The sequence below is a fragment of the Engystomops pustulosus genome, chromosome 10 (assembly GCF_040894005.1).
Source record: "Engystomops pustulosus chromosome 10, aEngPut4.maternal, whole genome shotgun sequence".
In the NCBI taxonomy this organism is placed as follows: domain Eukaryota; kingdom Metazoa; phylum Chordata; class Amphibia; order Anura; family Leptodactylidae; genus Engystomops; species Engystomops pustulosus.
The window spans coordinates 10,174,183-10,196,237 of NC_092420.1; the positions used below are offsets into that span (position 1 = coordinate 10,174,183).

At 47.2% G+C, this 22,055-nt stretch overlaps 1 protein-coding gene across 1 annotated transcript in view; it reads left to right on the forward strand.

The window, feature by feature from the left end:
- Positions 1–5,689: 5,689 nt before the first annotated feature.
- NCKIPSD (NCK interacting protein with SH3 domain) overlaps positions 5,690–22,055 on the forward strand; it is a 42,895-nt gene continuing 26,529 nt past the window's right edge. Inside the window, exon 1 of the mRNA XM_072128531.1 lies at positions 5,690–5,959. Coding sequence (XP_071984632.1) covers positions 5,708–5,959 — 252 coding nt within the window. The 5' untranslated portion in view covers positions 5,690–5,707. The remainder of the gene's footprint in view (positions 5,960–22,055) is intronic.

The following is a 22,055-nucleotide window of genomic DNA, read 5'->3' on the forward strand; positions in this document are numbered from 1 at the left end:
CCCTATGTACAGGAATATAACTACTATAATACTGCCCCCTATGTACAGGAATATAACTACTATAATACTGCCCCCTATGTACAGGAATATAACTACTATAATACTGCTCCCTATGTACAGGAATATAACTACTATAATACTGCCCCCTATGTACAGGAATATAACTACTATAATACTGCTCCCTATACACAAGAATATAACTACTATAATACTGCCCCCTATGTACAGGAATATAACTACTATAATACTGCCCCCTATGTACAAGAATATAACTACTATAATACTGCCCCCTATGTACAGGAATATAACTACTATAATACTGCCCCCTATGTACAAGAATATAACTACTATAATACTGCTCCCTATGTACAGGAATATAACTACTATAATACTGCTCCCTATGTACAGGAATATAACTACTATAATACTGCCCCCTATGTACAGGAATATAACTACTATAATACTGCCCCTATGTGCAAGAATATAACTACTATAATACTGCTCCCTATGTACAGGAATATAACTAAATATACAAAATCTACAGCGTCCCCCAGATCCAGTCTTGAACTTACCTCCTCGTAGAAACCAATCAGATTAGTCTGACAGGACCGATCTCTCATAAACCCATGCTGACGCTGGGTTATAAGGTTGTGCACAGTGAGATACTCCAGGATAGCATCTCTAAAAAACCCCTCAAATATTTTCCCCACCACAGCAGTTAGACTCACGGGTCTGTAGTTTCCAGTATCACTATTTGTTCCTTTGCTCCTCTCCCGGGCGCCAAGCAGCCTGGTGAGCACTGGCATCTCTGGGCACTGGCATTTCCCCTATAATACTGCCCCCTATGTACAGGAATATAGCTACTATAATACTGCCCTCTATGTACAAGAATATAACTACTATAATACTGCCCCTATGTACAAGAATATAACTACTATAATACTGCTCCCTATGTACAGGAATATAACTACTATAATACTGCCCCCTATGTACAAGAATATAACTACTATAATACTGCCCCCTATGTACAAGAATATAACTACTATAATACTGCCCCCTATGTACAAGAATATAACTACTATAATACTGCCCCCTATGTACAAGAATATAACTACTATAATACTGCCCCCTATGTACAGGAATATAACTACTATAATACTGCCCCCTATGTACAGGAATATAACTACTATAATACTGCCCCCTATGTACAGGAATATAACTACTATAATACTGCCCCCTATGTACAAGAATATAACTACTATAATACTGCCCCCTATGTACAGGACTATAGCTACTATAATACTGCCCCCTATGTACAAGAATATAACTACTATAATACTGCCCCCTATGTACAGGAATATAACTACTATAATACTGCCCCCTATGTACAGGAATATAACTACTATAATACTGTCCCCTATGTACAGGAATATAACTACTATAATACTGCCTCCTATGTACAGGAATATAACTACTATAATACTGCCCCCTATGTACAAGAATATAACTACTATAATACCGCCCCCTATGTACAAGAATATAACTACTATTATACTGCCCCTTATGTACAAGAATATAACTACTATAATACTGCCCCCTATGCACAAGAATATAACTACTATAATACTGCCCCCTATGTACAAGAATATAACTACTATAATACTGCCCCCTATGTACAAGAATATAACTACTGTTATACTGCCCCTTATGTACAAGAATATAACTACTATAATACTGCCCCCTATGTACAAGAATATAACTACTATAATACTGCCCCCTATGTACAAGAATATAACTACTATAATACTGCCCCCTATGTACAAGAATATAACTTTTGGGACAATATTTCCACCACATGATGTTCCATGGGTAGGTGTTTGTGATCTCCATTATTTCGTGTTATGGAAACGTCTTCCTTCGCAGAACAAGTTGCAAAACAACCCAGAAATCTGTCTCATGTCAGGAGGAGAACGGACAGACCCTTGGAAGCCGCCGCTGATCAGATGAGGTGATACAAAGTAGCAGACAATGACAGCTCTGTCCCTTACTAGGACAATTGTTCCTTTCCCAGGTTCTTGTGAAGGACACGGCATATCCAGGGTGTCCTCCTGCCCGCTGTCCCCTTGTTAGATCCAAGAAGAGATGGCAGCGGTGCCAAGGATCTGTCAGTGGCCTCCAGCGCTGCGGACAACTGTTAATCAGAAGGAGCCTGTAAATTAGACGTGTCATGATATGAGGCTGCGCTCAACTTATGTGTGTAACCCTTTAAGAATTCCTCCGGCTGCCAGTACGTCTGCCCTGGCACATAGCGCTGTCTGTATTCCTGTCCCAGCGCGTCCAGCAAGAAGAGACAGCGAGAGGTCACTACATTACAGCCATTCCTCCATGTCTTAAAGGCAAAGTGTCATCTTAAAGGATAAGTAGGTTGGTATATTGTGTTGTCAGATAGATGTGTAATATTGTGGTGCCACATCCTGTGCCCCTAGACATGAGAGTACCCCACACTGCGCTCCTAAATTCAGCATTGCCCAACCTTGTGCCTCCTAAATATAATAGTCACACTCAGTGGTTGCTAAACATAATAGTCTCACATGGTGTGACGCAGAATATAATACCGCATCTGCATATTGTCATGCCGCACACCATGCTCTTTCGTAGTAATTGTGTTGCATGCTGTGCCCTCTGAACATAACAGTCTCATATAATGGGCTCCCGAGTATAATCCCACTTGCCAAATTATGTGCCCCCATATCACTTATAAAATGACTGACAGCCCAGTAGGTGTGAGAGCTTTCTGCCAGGCCTGGGAAGAATGCCCACATTCTGAGACCCATGAAGCTGGCAAGTAATATAATACTGATAAATATAATGCTGCCGCATACTGTGCCTCTAAATGTAATACTGCTACACACTGAGCCCCCTGAATATAATACTGCCACACACTGTTCCCTCTGAATATAATACTGCCACACACTGAACCCCCTGAATATAATACTGCCACACACTGAGCCCCTGAATATAATACTGCCACACACTGAGCCCCCTGAATATAATACTGCCAAACACGGAGCCCCCTGAATATAATACTGTCACACTACTGTGCCCCCTGAATATATTACTGCCACACACTACTGTGTCCCCTGAATATATTACTGCCACACATTGTTCCCCCTGAATATAATACTGCCACACACTGTGCCCCTGAATTTAATACTGCCACACACTGTTCCCCCTGAATATAATACTGCCACACATTGTGCCCCTGAATATAATACTGCCACACACTGAGCCCCCTGAATATAATACTGCCAAACACGGAGCCCCCTGAATATAATACTGTCACACTACTGTGCCCCCTGAATATATTACTGCCACACACTACTGTGTCCCCTGAATATATTACTGCCACACATTGTTCCCCCTGAATATAATACTGCCACACACTGTGCCCCTGAATTTAATGCTGCCACACACTGTTCCCCCTGAATATAATACTGTCACACTACTGTGCCCCCTGAATATAATAATGCCACACACTGTGCTTCCTGAATATAATACTGCCACACACTGTGCCCCTGAATTTAATGCTGCCACACACTGTTCCCCCTGAATATAATACTGCCACACATTGTGCCCCTGAATATAATACTGCCACACACTGTTCCCCCTGAATATAATACTGCCACACACTGTGCCCCCTGAATATAATACTGCCACACGCTTTGCCCCCTGAATATAATACTGCCACACACTGTGCCCCTGAATATAATACTGTCACCCACTGTGCCCCCTGAATATAATGCTGCCACACACTGTGCCCCCCTGAATATAATACTGCCACACACTGTTACCCCTGATTATAATACTGCCAAGCACTGTGCCCCCCTGAATATAATACTGCCACAGACTGTGCCCCCTGAATATAATACTGCCACAGACTGTGCCCCCTGAATATAATACTGCCACACGCTGTGCCCCCTGAATATAATACTGCCGCGCACTACTGTGCCCCCTGAATATAATACTGCCACACACTGTGCCCCTGAATATAATACTGCCACACACTGTTCCCCCTGAATATAATACTGCCACACACTGTGCTTCCTGAATATAATACTGCCACACACTGTGCTTCCTGAATATAATACTGCCACACACTGTGTCCTTAAGAAAATATTAGAACCACATAATGTACTTGAATATTACCCTTGCACTCTCCCCTTGAATATAATACCGCCATATGAGGATCTGTAAATAAACCCCGCTGTGTCCATGATTGCCAACAACCTTAAATTGTCTGTTAGAAACAACCCAAAGTATTAGTTTCCATTTAAAAATTATGGCTCTGTATCCCTTTAACATATTATGAAATAATAATAAACTGTAAATACCCCTTTAAATACCTAAATAAAGTAGTATGTCCAAGGCAATGTGCAAAACCTATGCAAATATATTTATAATCTTTGTAATTATTAAAAAAACATATGAGCAGAAATATTATCTTAATGTTATATTAGTGTAAAGAATATTGTTTTACTAAAATAACTAAATTAAAGAAAAAATCTATACCCTTCTGCCGAAACCCGGGATCGAACCAGGGACCTTTAGATCTTCAGTCTAACGCTCTCCCAACTGAGCTATTTCGGCCGGTATGAAGCAATGGCCACATCTCCCCTTGCTGTCTAAAGGCTGAAGCCCGGGTCCTGCCTCATTCATTGCATATGATTATCATAGAGAATACACTATATAATATATCATATCTATAATATATCCCTCTATACCGGAGCGATACCATTGCCCTCGGTATGTCAACATAAAACAAAATCAATGCAACAATGACGTCACATTGCAATGATTGATGACCTAATCGCTTCTCTCCATTGATCTCAATGGCCATAGATGTTTATAGTGCAGAGTATAAGCCATATTCCTGCCATCTGCCTGCACGAGTCTCTGTGGCGCAATCGGTTAGCGCGTTCGGCTGTTAACCGAAAGGTTGGTGGTTCGAGCCCACCCAGGGACGGAGAGATTTTTGGCACATTTTATTAATTCATTTCTATTTTTTTTCCTATACATCATTACTTTTCCTAAGTTCTAAATTCTTAATGAATAATAATTTGAAATGGTAACAAGTAATCAAATCTTCAAGTACGAGATTTCACTTTTTTTTTTCCACCATGCAAGGATGTAGCTTTCTCTACGTACATTTAGTGTACATTTTATCAGCTGTATATGACTTATACATTAATTACACCATAAAATAAATGGACTTTAAAAAAAAACCAAAAAAAAAACATATACAATGAATAAACGCATTATAAGTGTCATATAGTCAGTGTAAATAATCGAAATGACCACTCTGTGGCGCTGTGGTCGTATAAATTGGCCATTGATCTGCTCCAGATACCATATACAATGTTACCTATAGCTCTGTCATCGTGAATTGAAACACATTTATTTCTAATGGAAGAAAACTGAAAAAATAACAGGAAAACCAGAATTTTTTTCTGAAAGACAGAAACTACATGACCGAAAAAAAAATGAGGTTCGTGACATGGTTCTGTTAATATATCACATTGTGTTGTTTAAATAAAGCTTTTTCAGGGAAATAATAATTAAAAAAAAAAAAGTACTGAGCGCCAGGCGCGTCCGCGGCGGTCAGGGTGCACGCATACGCGTGCACGAGAGCGTGGGCACCCCCTGTCACATGACTGACGGGAGCCTCGGCGGGCGCGCGCCCAGTCACTCTCAGTCTCGCGGTGTCCGGCCCGGTGAGGACGGTTCCGTTATGTACCGGGCACTTTACGCTTTCCGCTCTCCGGAGCCCAATTCGTTGCAGTTCGGGGCCGGGGAGAACTTCCTGATCCTGGAGCGGTGTAACCAGCACTGGTGGCTGGCCAGCCGCTGCAGCAGCGGGGACACGGGCTACGTACCGGCCTCCTACCTGGAGAGGATCAAGGTGAGCGGCTATCCCGTGCGTGACCGTCACTGCAGCCGTGACGTCACAATAACCCGCTGTCATCGTGTGCGTGTGACGTCACAACTGCATAACGCAGAATGCTCGGTATTCAAGTGACGTCATGTTGTGCTTATCCTCCAGGGATACAGTAGAAAGTGTATAATCTGATCGGGGTGTATAGACTATCGCAACCCCCTTCTCCTAACTCTGAAATCCAAACTGGATTTGGTTTCCCTTCGTTTTGTGTACACAGCTCTCATGGAGATAAATGTCTCTGAATGCGTCTCCATGGTTACAGACTACACACTAACCCTATGGGTAGTCACGTGTAGCCACAGGCGATTGTTTTGCAACCTATAGGTGGAGGGAGTGCAGGGAGGCGCATGGCTTAGCATGGGTGCTGGGTACACACAACGGTAGATTCCGTATGTGTAAGTTGTGTTACTTTGTGATGTTAGTAATAAAGTTTATTGAGGATCGGACATAGTGCAAGGGCCCCTGCTGCCAAAAATAGTCAGTGTGACCCTCCCACCAGGGTTCAGTGGGGGGTTGTGCCCCTGGAGGTCAGTACTCACATTTATTATTTCTGTTTCTTCTGACAGCTGGACCCCTACCCCCAGCAAAGGTCCTTGCACTCCGGCTGCTAAAAAAAGACTACAACTCCCAGAATGCCCTGATAAATGGAAGCTGATTGGTTGGAGTGCTCAGGACCCTGATTGTTGTGATAGATGGAGATCCTAGAGGTCAAAATGCCCAAACAAAACCTTACTTACCTGCTGAAGGACCCTCGTTCTATCTGTGCAGGGTCCTGTCCTCTGTAAACATCCATAGGTCATGTGACTTCTCAGGGAGTCACTGGTCTCACATGTACACACGACCCCTGAGGCCAGTGAATGGCTGAGAAGTCGCATAATTGATGGGAACCCCCACCCCCAGCAATTACATGGGGGGGGGGGGGTGTAATCCATTATACGGCAGCACTAGATTACAGGACCACCAGGGTCCTCCATGGCCGTATTACTGGATGGGGCTGCAGGTAGAGGTCATTGTGCCAGAGGAATCTCTGTTTGTGATAGATGGCTACATAGTTTTTCTCTCCTGCTGCAGAACCTGGGACTAGGTAGTAACCTGCAGGGACCTTCCATCTATTCCAGGTACCAGGTAGTAACCTGCAGGGACCTTCCATCTATTCCAGGTACTAGGTAGTAACCTGCACGGACCTTCCATCTATTCCAGGTACCAGGTAGTAACCTGCAGGGACCTTCCATCTATTCCAGGTACTAGGTAGTAACCTGCAGGGACCTTCCATCTATTCCAGGTACTAGGTAGTAACCTGCAGGGACCTTCCATCTATTCCAGGTACTAGGTAGTAACCGGCAGGGACCTTCCATCTATTCCAGATACTAGGTAGTAACCTGCAGGGACCTTCCATCTATTCCAGGTACTTGGTAGTAACCTGCAGGGACCTTCCATCTATTCCAAGTACCAGGTAGTAACCTGCAGGGACCTTCCATCTATTCCAGGTACCAGGTAGTAACCTGCAGGGACCTTCCATCTATTCCAGGTACCAGGTAGTAACCTGCAGGGACCTTCCATCTATTCCAGGTACCAGGTAGTAACCTGCAGGGACCTTCCATCTATTCCAGGTACCAGGTAGTAACCTGCAGGGACCTTCCATCTATTCCAGGTACCAGGTAGTTACCTGCAGGGACCTTCCATATATTCTAGGTACTAGGTAGTAACCTGCAGGGACCTTCCATCTATTCCAGGTACTACCTAGTAACCTGCAGGGACCTTACATCTATTCCAGGTACCAGGCAGTAACCTGCAGGGACCTTCCATCTATTCCAGGTACCAGGTAGTAACCTGCAGGGACCTTCCATCTATTCCAGGTACTAGGTAGTAACCTGCAGGGACCTTCCATCTATTCCAGGTACTAGCTAGTAACCTGCAGGGACCTTCCATCTATTCCAGGTACTAGCTAGTAACCTGCAGGGACCTTCCATCTATTCCAGGTACTAGCTAGTAACCTGCAGGGACCTTCCATCTATTCCAGGTACAAGGTAGTAACCTGCAGGGACCTTCCATCTATTCCAGGTACCAGGTAGTAACCTGCAGGGACCTTCCATCTATTCCAGGTACCAGGTAGTAACCTGCAGGGACCTTCCATCTATTCCAGGTCCTAGGTAGTAACCTGCAGGGACCTTCCATCTATTCCAGGTCCTAGGTAGTAACCTGCAGGGACCTTCCATCTATTCCAGGTACTACCTAGTAACCTGCAGGGACCTTCCATCTATTCCAGGTACTACCTAGTAACCTGCAGGGACCTTCCATCTATTCCAGGTACCAGGTAGTAACCTGCAGGGACCTTCCATCTATTCCAGGTACCAGGTAGTAACCTGCAGGGACCTTCCATCTATTCCAGGTACCACGTAGTAACCTGCAGGGACCTTCCATCTATTCCAGGTACTAGGTAGTAGCCTGCGGGGACCTTCCATCTATTCCAGGTACTAGGTAGTAAGCTGCAGGGACCTTCCATCTATTCCAGGTACCAGGTAGTAACCTGCAGGGACCTTCCATCTATTCCAGGTACTTGGTAGTAACCTGCAGGGACCTTCCATCTATTCCAGGTACCAGGTAGTTACCTGCAGGGACCTTCCATATATTCTAGGTACTAGGTAGTAACCTGCAGGGACCTTCCATCTATTCCAGGTACTACCTAGTAACCTGCAGGGACCTTCCATCTATTCCAGGTACCAGGTAGTAACCTGCAGGGACCTTCCATCTATTCCAGGTACTACCTAGTAACCTGCAGGGACCTTCCATCTATTCCAGGTACTAGGTAGTAACCTGCAGGGACCTTCCATCTATTCCAGGTACTAGCTAGTAACCTGCAGGGACCTTCCATCTATTCCAGGTACAAGGTAGTAACCTGCAGGGACCTTCCATCTATTCCAGGTACCAGGTAGTAACCTGCAGGGACCTTCCATCTATTCCAGGTACCAAGTAGTAACCTGCAGGGACCTTCCATCTATTCCATGTACTAGGTAGTAACCTGCAGGGACCTTCCATCTATTCCAGGTACCAAGTAGTAACCTGCAGGGACCTTCCATCTATTCCAGGTACCACGTAGTAACCTGCAGGGACCTTCCATCTATTCCAGGTACTAGGTAGTAACCTGCGGGGACCTTCCATCTATTCCAGGTACCAGGTAGTAACCTGCAGGGACCTTCCATCTATTCCAGGTACTAGGTAGTAAGCTGCAGGGACCTTCCATCTATTCCAGGTACCAGGTAGTAACCTGCAGGGACCTTCCATCTATTCCAGGTACTTGGTAGTAACCTGCAGGGACCTTCCATCTATTCCAGGTACCAGGTAGTAACCTGCAGGGACCTTCCATCTATTCCAGGTACTACCTAGTAACCTGCAGGGACCTTCCATCTATTCCAGGTACTACCTAGTAACCTTCATTGACCTTCCATCTATTCCAGGTAGTAACCTGCAGGGACCTTCCATCTATTCCAGGTACTAGGTAGTAACCTGCAGGGACCTTCCATCTATTCCAGGTACTTGGTAGTAACCTGCAGGGACCTTCCATCTATTCCAGATACCAGGTAGTAACCTGCAGGGACCTTCCATCTATTCCAGGTACCAGGTAGTAACCTGCAGGCACCTTCCATCTATTCCAGGTACCACGTAGTAACCTGCAGGGACCTTCCATCTATTCCAGGTACTAGGTAGTAACCTGCGGGGACCTTCCATCTATTCCAGGTACTAGGTAGTAAGCTGCAGGGACCTTCCATCTATTCCAGGTACCAGGTAGTAACCTGCAGGGACCTTCCATCTATTCCAGGTACTTGGTAGTAACCTGCAGGGACCTTCCATCTATTCCAGGTACCAGGTAGTAACCTGCAGGGACCTTCCATCTATTCCAGGTACCAGGTAGTTACCTGCAGGGACCTTCCATCTATTCCAGGTACTACCTAGTAACCTGCAGGGACCTTCCATCTATTCCAGGTACCAGGTAGTAACCTGCAGGGACCTTCCATCTATTCCAGGTACCAGGTAGTAACCTGCAGGGACCTTCCATCTATTCCAGGTACTAGGTAGTAACCTGCAGGGACCTTCCATCTATTCCAGGTACCAGGTAGTAACCTGCAGGGACCTTCCATCTATTCCAGGTACCAGGTAGTAACCTGCAGGGACCTTCCATCTATTCCAGGTACCAGGTAGTAACCTGCAGGGACCTTCCATCTATTCCAGGTACCAGGTAGTAACCTGCAGGGACCTTCCATCTATTCCAGGTACTAGGTAGTAACCTGCGGGGACCTTCCATCTATTCCAGGTACTAGGTAGTAACCTGCGGGGACCTTCCATCTATTCCAGGTACTAGGTAGTAACCTGCGGGGACCTTCCATCTATTCCAGGTACTAGGTAGTAACCTGCGGGGACCTTCCATCTATTCCAGGTACTAGGTAGTAACCTGCGGGGACCTTCCATCTATTCCAGGTACTAGGTAGTAACCTGCGGGGACCTTCCATCTATTCCAGGTACTACCTAGTAACCTGCATTGACCTTCCATCTATTCCAGGTACTACCTAGTAACCTGCATTGACCTTCCATCTATTCCAGGTACTACCTAGTAACCTGCAGGGACCTTCCATCTATTCCAGGTACTACCTAGTAACCTGCAGGGACCTTCCATCTATTCCAGGTACTAGGTAGTAACCTGCAGGGACCTTCCATCTATTCCAGGTACTAGGTAGTAACCGGCAGGGACCTTCCATCTATTCCAGGTACTACCTAGTAACCTGCAGGGACCTTCCATCTATTCCAGGTACTAGGTAGTAACCTGCAGGGACCTTCCATCTATTCCAGGTACTAGGTAGTAACCGGCAGGGACCTTCCATCTATTCCAGGTACTAGCTAGTAACCTGCAGGGACCTTCTATTACATAGACTAGAACAAAGTATCAGCGCTGTAGAAATCCATCCTGGCTGCTCCTCCTCCTCCCTCACATCTGGTGAGCGGTCGCTCGTACATGGAGGATCGCCCCAGTATTTATGTAGCGCGTGTAAGTAACTTAGGAAGAGAAAAGTCGCTGCAGGAAACGTAACTCCGGACGTATTTACATGGGATTTAGGAGATTTATGCTTTATGATTGTGAATGGCTCCTGTGTTATTCTCTGGGTACATAGGAAATCCTCCTGTGCGAATCACCGCCAAATGTACCGCTATACTAACATCATACCCCACCGCCAAATGTACCGCTATACTAACATCATACCCCACCGCCAAATGTACCGCTATACTAACATCATACCCCACCGCCAAATGTACCGCTATACTAATACCACACCCCACCCCCAGACCTACCGCTATACTAATATCACACCCCACCGCCAGACCTACCACTATACTAATATCACACCCCACCCCCAGACCTACCGCTATACTAATATCACACCCCACCCCCACACCTACCGCTATACTAATATCACATCCCACCGCCAGACCTACCGCTATACTAATACCACACCCCACCGCCAGACCTACCACTATACTAACATCATACCCCACCCCCAGACCTACCGCTATACTAATATCACACCCCACCCCCACACCTACCGCTATACTAATATCACACCCCACCCCCACACCTACCGCTATACTAATATCACACCCCACCCCCACACCTACCGCTATACTAATATCACACCCCACCCCCACACCTACCGCTATACTAATATCACACCCCAACCCCACACCTACCGCTATACTAATATCACACCCCACCCCCACACCTACCGCTATACTAATATCACACCCCACCCCCACACCTACCGCTATACTAATATCACATCCCACCCCCACACCTACCGCTATACTAATATCACACCCCACCCCCACACCTACCGCTATACTAATATCACATCCCACCCCCACACCTACCGCTATACTAATATCACACCCCACCCCCAGACCTACCGCTATACTAATATCACACCCCACCCCCACACCTACCGCTATACTAATATCACACCCCACCCCCACACCTACCGCTATACTAATATCACACCCCAACCCCACACCTACCGCTATACTAATATCACACCCCACCCCCACACCTACCGCTATACTAATATCACACCCCACCCCCACACCTACCGCTATACTAATATCACATCCCACCCCCACACCTACCGCTATACTAATATCACACCCCACCCCCACACCTACCGCTATACTAATACCACACCCCACCGCCAGACCTACCACTATACTAACATCATACCCCACCCCCAGACCTACCGCTATACTAATATCACACCCCACCCCCACACCTACCGCTATACTAATATCACACCCCACCCCCACACCTACCGCTATACTAATATCACACCCCACCCCCACACCTACCGCTATACTAATATCACACCCCACCCCCACACCTACCGCTATACTAATATCACACCCCAACCCCACACCTACCGCTATACTAATATCACACCCCACCCCCACACCTACCGCTATACTAATATCACACCCCACCCCCACACCTACCGCTATACTAATATCACATCCCACCCCCACACCTACCGCTATACTAATATCACACCCCACCCCCACACCTACCGCTATACTAATATCACATCCCACCCCCACACCTACCGCTATACTAATATCACACCCCACCCCCAGACCTACCGCTATACTAATACCACACCACCAGACCCACCGCTATACTAATATCACACCCCACCGCCACACCTACCGCTATACTAATATCATACCCCACCGCCAGACCTACCGCTATACTAATATCACACCCCACCGCCAGACCTACCGCTATACTAATATCACACCCCACCGCCAGACCTACCGCTATACTAATATCACACCCCACCGCCAGACCTACCGCTATACTAATATCACACCCCACCGCCAGACCTACCGCTATACTAATATCACACCCCACCGCCAGACCTACCGCTATACCAACATCACACCCCACCGCCAGACCTACCGCTATACTAATATCACCCCGATTTCAGGGAATGATTACTTGTAGTTTATGCTGGCGGGTTTGCGCATAATTTTCTGCGTTCTAGTGATGATATCACAGGGGTCGGGCCCCCGGGGGCCGCAGACATGTATTATTAAAATCCCGGAGTCAGTATCTGCTGCGGCTGATCCCCGGGGGCTCATTAAGCTGCTGCGGCTCATAGGTGATAGATCCCTCTGTAGCACAATCAGGCCACGTGTAGGAAGGGGCAGCTGTAAATTGTCCTCTTGGTTCTGGCTTTCCTGATCCAAAATTGGGAGCAAGAAGGAGCAGACACTACTTCTCTTCTGTTTTCTGATCCACCTCAGATTTTGGCTTTAAACACAGCTTTAAAATATCCTGTCCATGTCTCCACTGCAATGTAACCTAATCATGTAGACTTCTACATCCAAGGTTTGCAGAGAAATCTCTTTTGTTTGTATGCAAATTAGCATTTTGGTGCACTGTGGGCGTGGCCAAGAACTCCAGTCCATCTCTTTTTTTTTTTTTTGCTAAGCACCTCCTTCTAACCGTTTAGACAGGTCTCTCTACTGTCTGTGTGACTAGGCAAGAGGGGATGCACCGGACATTGTGGCCACACCCACTGTGCACCAAATTTCTCATTTGCATATAATTGCATTCTGCGCTCTGACTTTGCAGATTAACCATTCAGGGGTTTCGGAAAGCTTAATATTTTCAACCATATCGGGATAGGACTACGCGGCGACCTGTTACGCTAAAGATCTGTGCGTTCCCATCGTCTATGGGAATGTGAAGAATAGGGATGCCACTTGGGTGTTATCCAGGTTCAGACCCATTTCTCAATCATGTGACCCTTCAAGGGGTTCGGACTAGTTAGTGACATCATTCGGCAGTCAGTTTTTACGGATCCGCAAAAAATGGAGTATATACAAGTGTCGCGGGGACATATAGATGACACCCGGACTGCAAAGACGGACCATGGATCCGAGGAATCTGTAGGCATTGTGCTGTAATCCACAATTCCATAATATTTGGGAACGCGCTTGTGTTGCGACCCCGTGTCCTTACCCCGTTGCATGTACAATGTAAGCCACCTGCCAGGACCGAATGTTTTTGGTCACGTCACATAAGGTGAGGGTTACGGGGCGACGCTGTCACATGACCTGGATGTATTTGTTTGCATTACACGTTACACGATTGTAGCCGGAGTCTCGTTGCGGCCTCGGGAGCTCCATCTGCTGCAGATTTTGCTCTCGTGGTGTAACGCTTGTAAACGAGTTAATTAATCCGGCCCCATCCTGCACCCCCTGCCGTGATACCTGGGGTGCTCCTCTGTGCAGCCCCCAATTACTTCCCCCGTGACCTTTGCAGCACCGGCTCTTGTGTTGTGTTTTACGTACTTGAGGATTGCGCCGACGTTTCCCTCTCGGATCTGCATTCGCGTCTCATCTTAAGACGAGGATAATCGAATCGACCTCCTTAGCATAAAATTAATAGTACAAATTAGATGACGCGTCTCCTTGTGCTGATATTGATGGCATTTAATATGTGATTTCCTACGGTTCCAGTTTGGCAGCTGTAATATCGCTGCTTTATGGTTATCGGTTTTCCAGGTTTTTTTAAAGGAATATTTTTAGCATGGAATGTAGCCGTGTATCGGGGTCTGCGTCATTTAGGGAATGAATGGGAGCTCGCTGCTGTCACAGATGATGTGTGTGATGGTGTTACTATGTAGCAGCTCAAGAAGTCGGTCCCCGCTTTGTAAACTTCCCTTTCTAGCGACCGTACACCCAGCAGCCAGTGCTATGTATTGTCCCTGGAGAGAGGTGTAATCAGAACTTTCTGTATGTTATTAGTAGTTTTATTATATTATATTTGGTTCAAGCTTTCAGGGCACACAGGCCCTGAAAGTTTTGTATCCATGCCTGAAGAAGGGGCCTGTGTGCCCTGAAAGCTTGCACCAAATATCATTTTTCTGGTTAGCCAATAAAGGTCTCATTCCTTAAGCACTTTTGTAGTTTTTTACATCAGATTTTTGATTTTTCCTGGCTAACACGGTATGTCTACAATTTTCTCAACATACTATATCTCTCCTCATCTCTCTATCCCTCCCCTCGGGGCTCCGCTTCTTATCTCCCAGAAGTTCCCCTCAGGCTCCGCGCTCTCTTCTCCTCCTCCCTCTCCCCTCAGGCTCCGCGCTCTCTTCTCCTCCTCCCTCTCCCCTCAGGCTCCGCGCTCTCTTCTCCTCCTCCCTTTTCCCTCAGGCTCCGCGCTCTCTTCTCCTCCTCCCTCTCCCCTCTGGCCCCGCGCTCTCTTCTCCTACTCCCTCTCCCCTCTGGCCCCGCGCTCTCTTCTCCTCCTCCCTCTCCCCACAGGCGTCGCGCTCTCTTCTCCTCCTCCCTCTCCCCTCTGGCCCCGCGCTCTCTTCTCCTCCTCCCTCTCCCCACAGGCGTCGCGCTCTCTTCTCCTCCTCCCTCTCCCCACAGGCGTCGCGCTCTCTTCTCCTCCTCCCTCTCCCCACAGGCGTCGCGCTCTCTTCTCCTCCTCCCTCTCCCCACAGGCGTCGCGCTCTCTTCTCCTCCTCCCTCTCCCCTCTGGCCCCGCGCTCTCTTCTCCTCCTCCCTCTCCCCTCTGGCCCCGCGCTCTCTTCTCCTCCTCCCTCTCCCCACAGGCGTCGCGCTCTCTTCTCCTCCTCCCTCTCCCCACATGCGTCGCGCTCTCTTCTCCTCCTCCCTCTCCCCACAGGCGTCGCGCTCTCTTCTCCTCCTCCCTCTCCCCTCTGGCCCCGCGCTCTCTTCTCCTCCTCCCTCTCCCCTCTGGCCCCTAATCAGAGTTGATATGACTTGTCGCACTTCCCTTTCTAACTTCTACAAATGAAGTTAATTTGCAGGGGAGCAGAGGCGGGTTGTACAGCGGTGCACAGTGACGGCGGGGGCTCGCTCTGCGCAGTTGTCTGTGTCGTTGCGGCTTTGCGTTCCCAGTGCTGGCGGTTATTGAACACATGTCGCGGCGGCTGGCTGCCGCTCGTCTTGATGGTTTTATGATGTTCTCTTAATGGAGCGCAGATGCTGGGAGTCCAGATGCATTTCTCTGCTGCTCCTGGCTCTGTCCTGATGACACAAGACGCCTCCGTATCCGCTGCAGAAAAGCGTCGCCTTCTCTGATTTTGTGTACTGAGGGTCTCTGGGGACTGTATTGGGCTTATCTGGACCAGGACCCTGTAGATTAGGGAGCCACGATGAAAGTATCTGACAAATACACCCCCCTAAAATACTACGATCCCTTCATTCTGGGTCAGGATGTGTCGTCTTAAAGGGATTTTCCACATTTCTTCATGAGTGATCTGTGGAGGTGCGGTACCTGGGCCAGGGCCGCATTGATTTACATGTAATATCGTGGCCGCAGCGGTTGCGATTCTCTCCCCTTTGACGCGCAACAATTTTTTTTACAGGTTTTTTTTTTTTTTTGGTATTAAAAAAGTTGGGAGAAAAAAAAATCAATAAAGCGATGATGAAGCCGGCAGCTGCGCGGCGCGATCCTCATAAAGTCAGGCGACGCGCGATTGAATTAAAGAGATTCTGCTGCCCTTTACCTTCGGAATTGCATCGCACTCACCTGACACGCGCATCGCACCGTGCGTTTTGATGCGCAGCGTCTGGGGAATAGCTGCCACTATTTTTAGTTCCCGTATACGGCTGTATACCCCAGCGCTCCCGAGGACGATCGCTATTGTAGTCAATTATTGTAACCCTGAAGCGCGTTGGATTTGCTGTGATATAATGATGTTCCGCTCCTTGACAGGCGGCGCATAACCTCAGCTAAACCCCAGATAATACAAGATACACAAAGCCAATCACTGGCAGCCAAACGCAGCCCCCGTCCTCGGGTAATAAATCTGCCCCTGCCTGAGAAATGTCACATACAACCTGCTGGGACATGGGGGGATTCCAGGACTCGTCAATGGGGGGCAGTGCAGGATGATTAGGGTTACCAGGTCCTGCAATAACAGAAGCCCCACAGGGGGATCTTACAATACACTGTGGCTTTTGGGGGTCTCCATAACCCGCTGATATCAGCAGCACCGGCTCTTTACTATCAGCAAATGAATGTTATTGTTTGTATAAGAAGAAGTTGTACACACTTCAATTTACTGTATCAATTTCCAATGGGTTTTTTTTTTTTAGATCTCTGCTTGCTGTCATTGTATAGGAAGCTTTCATTGTTCACTTCCTGTGGATAAAAAATGGTCCCTGGTCATGTGATGTCACATAGGTGCACGGCTCCTTATATCCCTGGTCATGTGATGTCACACAGGTACATGACTGGTTATACCCCTGGTCATGGGATGTCACACAGGTACATGACTGGTTATGCCCCTGGTCATGTGATGTCACTCAGGTGCACGGCTCGTTATATCCCTGGTCATGTGATGTCACACAGGTGCACAGCTCGTTTTATCCCTGGTCATCTGATGTCACACAGGTGCACAGCTCATTATATCCAGGGTCATGTGATGTCACACAGGTGCACGGCTCGTTATATCCCTGGTCATGTGATGTCACACAGGTGCAGGGCTCGTTATATCCCTGGTCATGTGATGTCACACAGGTGCACGGCTCGTTATATCCCTGGTCATGTGATGTCACACAGGTGCACGGCTCGTTATATCCCTGGTCATGTGATGTCACACAGGTGCACGGCTCGTTATATCCCTGGTCATGTGATGTCACATAGGTGCAGGGCTCATTATATCCCTGGTCATGTGATGTCACACAGGTGCAGGGCTCATTATATCCCTGGTCATGTGATGTCACACAGGTGCATGGCTCGTTATATCCCTGGTCATGTGATGTCACACAGGTGCACGGCTCGTTATATCCCTGGTCATGTGATGTCACATAGGTGCATGGGAGATGTTGGGGCGTCCGTGATTTATCATAACTGCGAGCGATGTTTACGAGCCATTATTATCACAGACGCCAAAAATACCACAGGTCTGTAAAAAGACGACAGCTGCTCCCATTCAGCGAAGACTGGATCCCCTTACAGCCTGCGGGGCCGGGGGTCCGTCACTGGGGGGAGAGGAGGAGATGTGGGCGGCAGAAAGATAATGTGCAGCGACGTGGTGCAGCCACTACATGGAGAACGGCGCTGTTCCTGGGGCATTTCCATCACGGCAGTACAATCTCTATTGTCGTTGTGTTCCTCTATTATTCCTCCTGGTAAATTGTGGATCTATTGACAATTGGGTGTCACCATTTCTATTGACAAAGGGGTGTGGCCTTACAAAGTCGCATAGTCAGCGATGTAATATACAGGGGCCCTGGTAACCACGATATCAAGAATGTTCTTTGTAGACGGGTTTGGCACAGGACCACGACCCGGTGACCCTTCGCCGGCCCCTCTGCCCATGTGGAACGGTCGTCTGTGGAAATTCGCTCAGTCAGCGACTAAGAACACAACACATCCCTCATCTCCGGCCGGACCCATTCATTACCCACAATGTGTCCGGCTCAGCATTGGGGGGTCCCCGATGTGTACAGTTAGCGCTACAATTCATAGCGACCAGAGCGCGACCAGAAAACCCGAAATGTGGGAGGGGGAGACCTCCGAATTCATGTCACTCGTCCCTGTGAAGCCCTGGGCGGCTGATAACAGAGAACAGCAGGCACCTTGTCTGAATTTTTCTCTTTTCGGTTTAGAACTGGGGGAACAGAAGCGAACATCACACTGGTCCAATTGTTGCTTCTTTGCAGATGCTCCTCTTAAAGGGGAGTAATACAAAGAGCATCTATCACTGTGAAGGTCCTGTCGTGACTTCTACCATCTTAAACACACCTATTGTTCTATTTTGGGGGGTTACAAGGAAACCTCATTCCTGTGATCAGTCACCCCACATCTTATGGGAGAAGGGGATAACTTGGAAGTTTCTGGTATATCCCTTTAACTTGCATAGATACATTGTGTAATACTTGATTTCTCCAGTGGGGGCAGCGCAGGGAGACGCAATCCTGCCCTGTTATACGTGATCACTGCGATCCAGGATTCTTCAGGTTCCCTTGACGTTACACAGATGACATAGCGGAGCCCCCCACATTCTCATAGTAATTGTCCTGCGGGGCGGCTGCTCATATTCCATTAATTCCGGGTAATTTGGATGTAATGGTCCCAGGAAGTGAGACGCTAATTAATGTCAGAGATTAATGAGCGTGTCGTGCTCCAGCAGGTTGTTTGGGGCATGCTGGATGGGGCTGGGGGTCAGGGGGGAGGGAGGGAACCCCTTGTGTTATAAGACTAATTACATTGCTGATCTCTGGTAGGTTATGTGTGTACTTACCGCTGCTTTACATTGCTTCCTATATGCTCTGATTATCTTATATCATCCTATGTTTGCACATAGAAGACCAAGAACCCCTACACAGGGGAAAACTGCAGCCAATCAGACTTCTGTGTATGTTTATAGTAGCTGCAGGACTGTGAAATGTGGATTTCTATTCCTGGATTGTATCTATAGTAAGTCTGCTGGCGGCGTCTCCTCACACTGCTGTGCTCTCTGAAACCAGTGCTGTCCATTGTCAATGGAGAGCTGTGTAATCAGACCTCTGTGTATTTTTTTAGTAGCTGCAGGACTGTGAAATATGGATTTCTATTTCATGATTGTAGCTACTCTAAGTGTATTGGGGCGTCTCCTCACGCTGCTGTGCTCTCTGCAACCAATGTTATTGGAGAGATGTGTAATCAGACCTTTGTGTATGTTGTTAGTAGCAGCAGTGTGTCCTCACACTGCTGTGCTCTCTGCAGCCAGTGTTATGTTATTGTTCCATGGACAGATGTATAATCAGACCTTTGTGTATGTTAGCTGCAGGACTGTGAAATATTAATTTATATTTTGATGGATTTGAGCACTTCTCACACTGCTGTGCTCTGTGTTCTGCAGCCAATGCTAGTTGTCCCTGCAGAGACGTGTAATCGGTTGTTAGTAGCAGCAGGACTGTGATATATGGATTTATGTTTCCTGATTGAAACACTGGGCATGTGTCCTCACACTGCTGTGCTCTGTGCTTTCTGTAATAAGCTGCAACCTCTTTTCTTTACTCTAAAGACTAAAAGCTATTACAACATTCAATCAGAGCCCAGTGAAGGCAGTGTAGAGCAGCCCCCCTGCATTATGCTCAGAGCACAGCAGTGTGAGGGGCCAGCACTGAGCTCCTATCGGGGTGAGCAGAGTGTAAGACCCTGGAGTCACATTGTGGATGAAATGCCCCGGGCTCCTCTCTGCGTCTCCTGGAAGGTCACCGGAGACGTCTGTAATCTTATCTCTTCGTTTATTTACTCCTCCTGTTTTAAGATCCTTGAGGCTACAATTAGACGGACGCGTTAAAGGGGAAGTCCAGAGGAGCGCGGGAGTTATGTGCAGGGGGTGTGATGTGTCATCTCTATACTATTTATATACATTCTAGCTTTTTATGTAGAAATCCGTCATATCTTGCCGTCCCCTGTAGCCCCTCTCCGTGTTATCCTTGTGGGGTCTCCTTGGTTTTCCTTGTGCTTTTTCCCCTGTTTTCCTCCTCTATCCGCGGGCAGAGAGCGGGACCTGCCTCCTCCGGCTTCTTATTGATCTGGGGAGGAAGAGGAACAAAACGGATTAATATCTTTGTAGCAGAGTGCTCGGGTCGTGTGATATTGAAGTTTTTTTGCTTTCTTTGACATCTTGTAGTTTTTTTTTTTTAGATTGTATTTCATTGTTATTGATGGAAGATGTGATCTGCGGGTAAAGTTATGAATCCCAAGACAATGTGACATGGATTGATGGATGTTATAGACCTGTAGGCTGTGGTATGTCCACATTTACGTGGACCCATGGCCGTATAATCGGTGGCCATGTATAATGACCAGTGAGCAGGGGCGTAACTACAGTGATAGCAGCCATAGCAGCTGCTATTGGGCCTGCAGTGTCAGGGGGCCACAGCATCCAGAAAATTGGGTGTGTATGTGCTGTATATCTATATATGTTGTTTGTTTGTGTGTGTGTGTGTGTATGGTACTGTATGTGTGTATATATGTGTGTGTGTGTGTGTTTATGTATGGTGTGTGTATATACTGTGTGTGATTGTAACTTGCATGTGTCAGTATACAAAAATGTATGTTTTTTCAAGGGGCAAGGAGGGCCCCATTCAGAAGTCTGCTATGGGGCCCAGTCTCTTCTAGTTAAGCCCTGCTAGCTAGGCTTGGCTGCATTGGAGGTCACAACATTCGGACACTCACTGATGCTAAGTGATATGCCACCATCGATTATTCAATCTTTATATTTGGAGTTTAGGAGTCAAAAGTTTAATGATAACCCAACTGAAGGAAGCCTACCAGGGACACTTACTGATAGATCCAGGCACCGTGATTTGTCATCCATGACCTTCTTCTTTCTAAAATAAACGTTTTAAATTATGCTAATGAGTCAGAAGGGCTCCAGGTGTTACCAGAGCCCCTCCGTGCTGCAGCTTCACAGGTTGTTGCACTGTGCAGGAGAAATTCTCCCTCCCACTGTGTGAGATTACATCAGGAGACATCTTTAAAGGAAATCTACTACCAGGATCAAGGTTTGTAAACCCAGCACACTGATATACTGGTGTGTGCCACTTCTGGCAGGATCTGCGCTTCTTTAAGCTTCTTATATTCTTGTTTAAATGGAGAAAAAGGATTTAAAAATTATGCAAATTATCTTAAGGGGCTCCAGGCTGCAATAACAGCTGTGAAGCCCGGAGCCTCTTGGGCTCATTAGCATAATGTTAAAAACCAGGCAAAGCTAAAATAAGAGCAGATCCTACCAGAGGGGGCACACATCAGTATGTCAGTAAGTTTGGTTTACAATCCTTCATCCTGGTGGTAGATGCCCATTAAGATATGTGATCAATTTGAGACACCCAGCGCCCATTCTGATCGTGTTGGTGCAATGAGCGTTACGTTACAAGCCAATGGCGTCACATTGATCATGTCACGTGGTCTCCAACTGAATAGGGTCTTGGCTGCAATACTAAGCGCAGCCACTATGCAATGTACGGTGCTGTTCGAAAC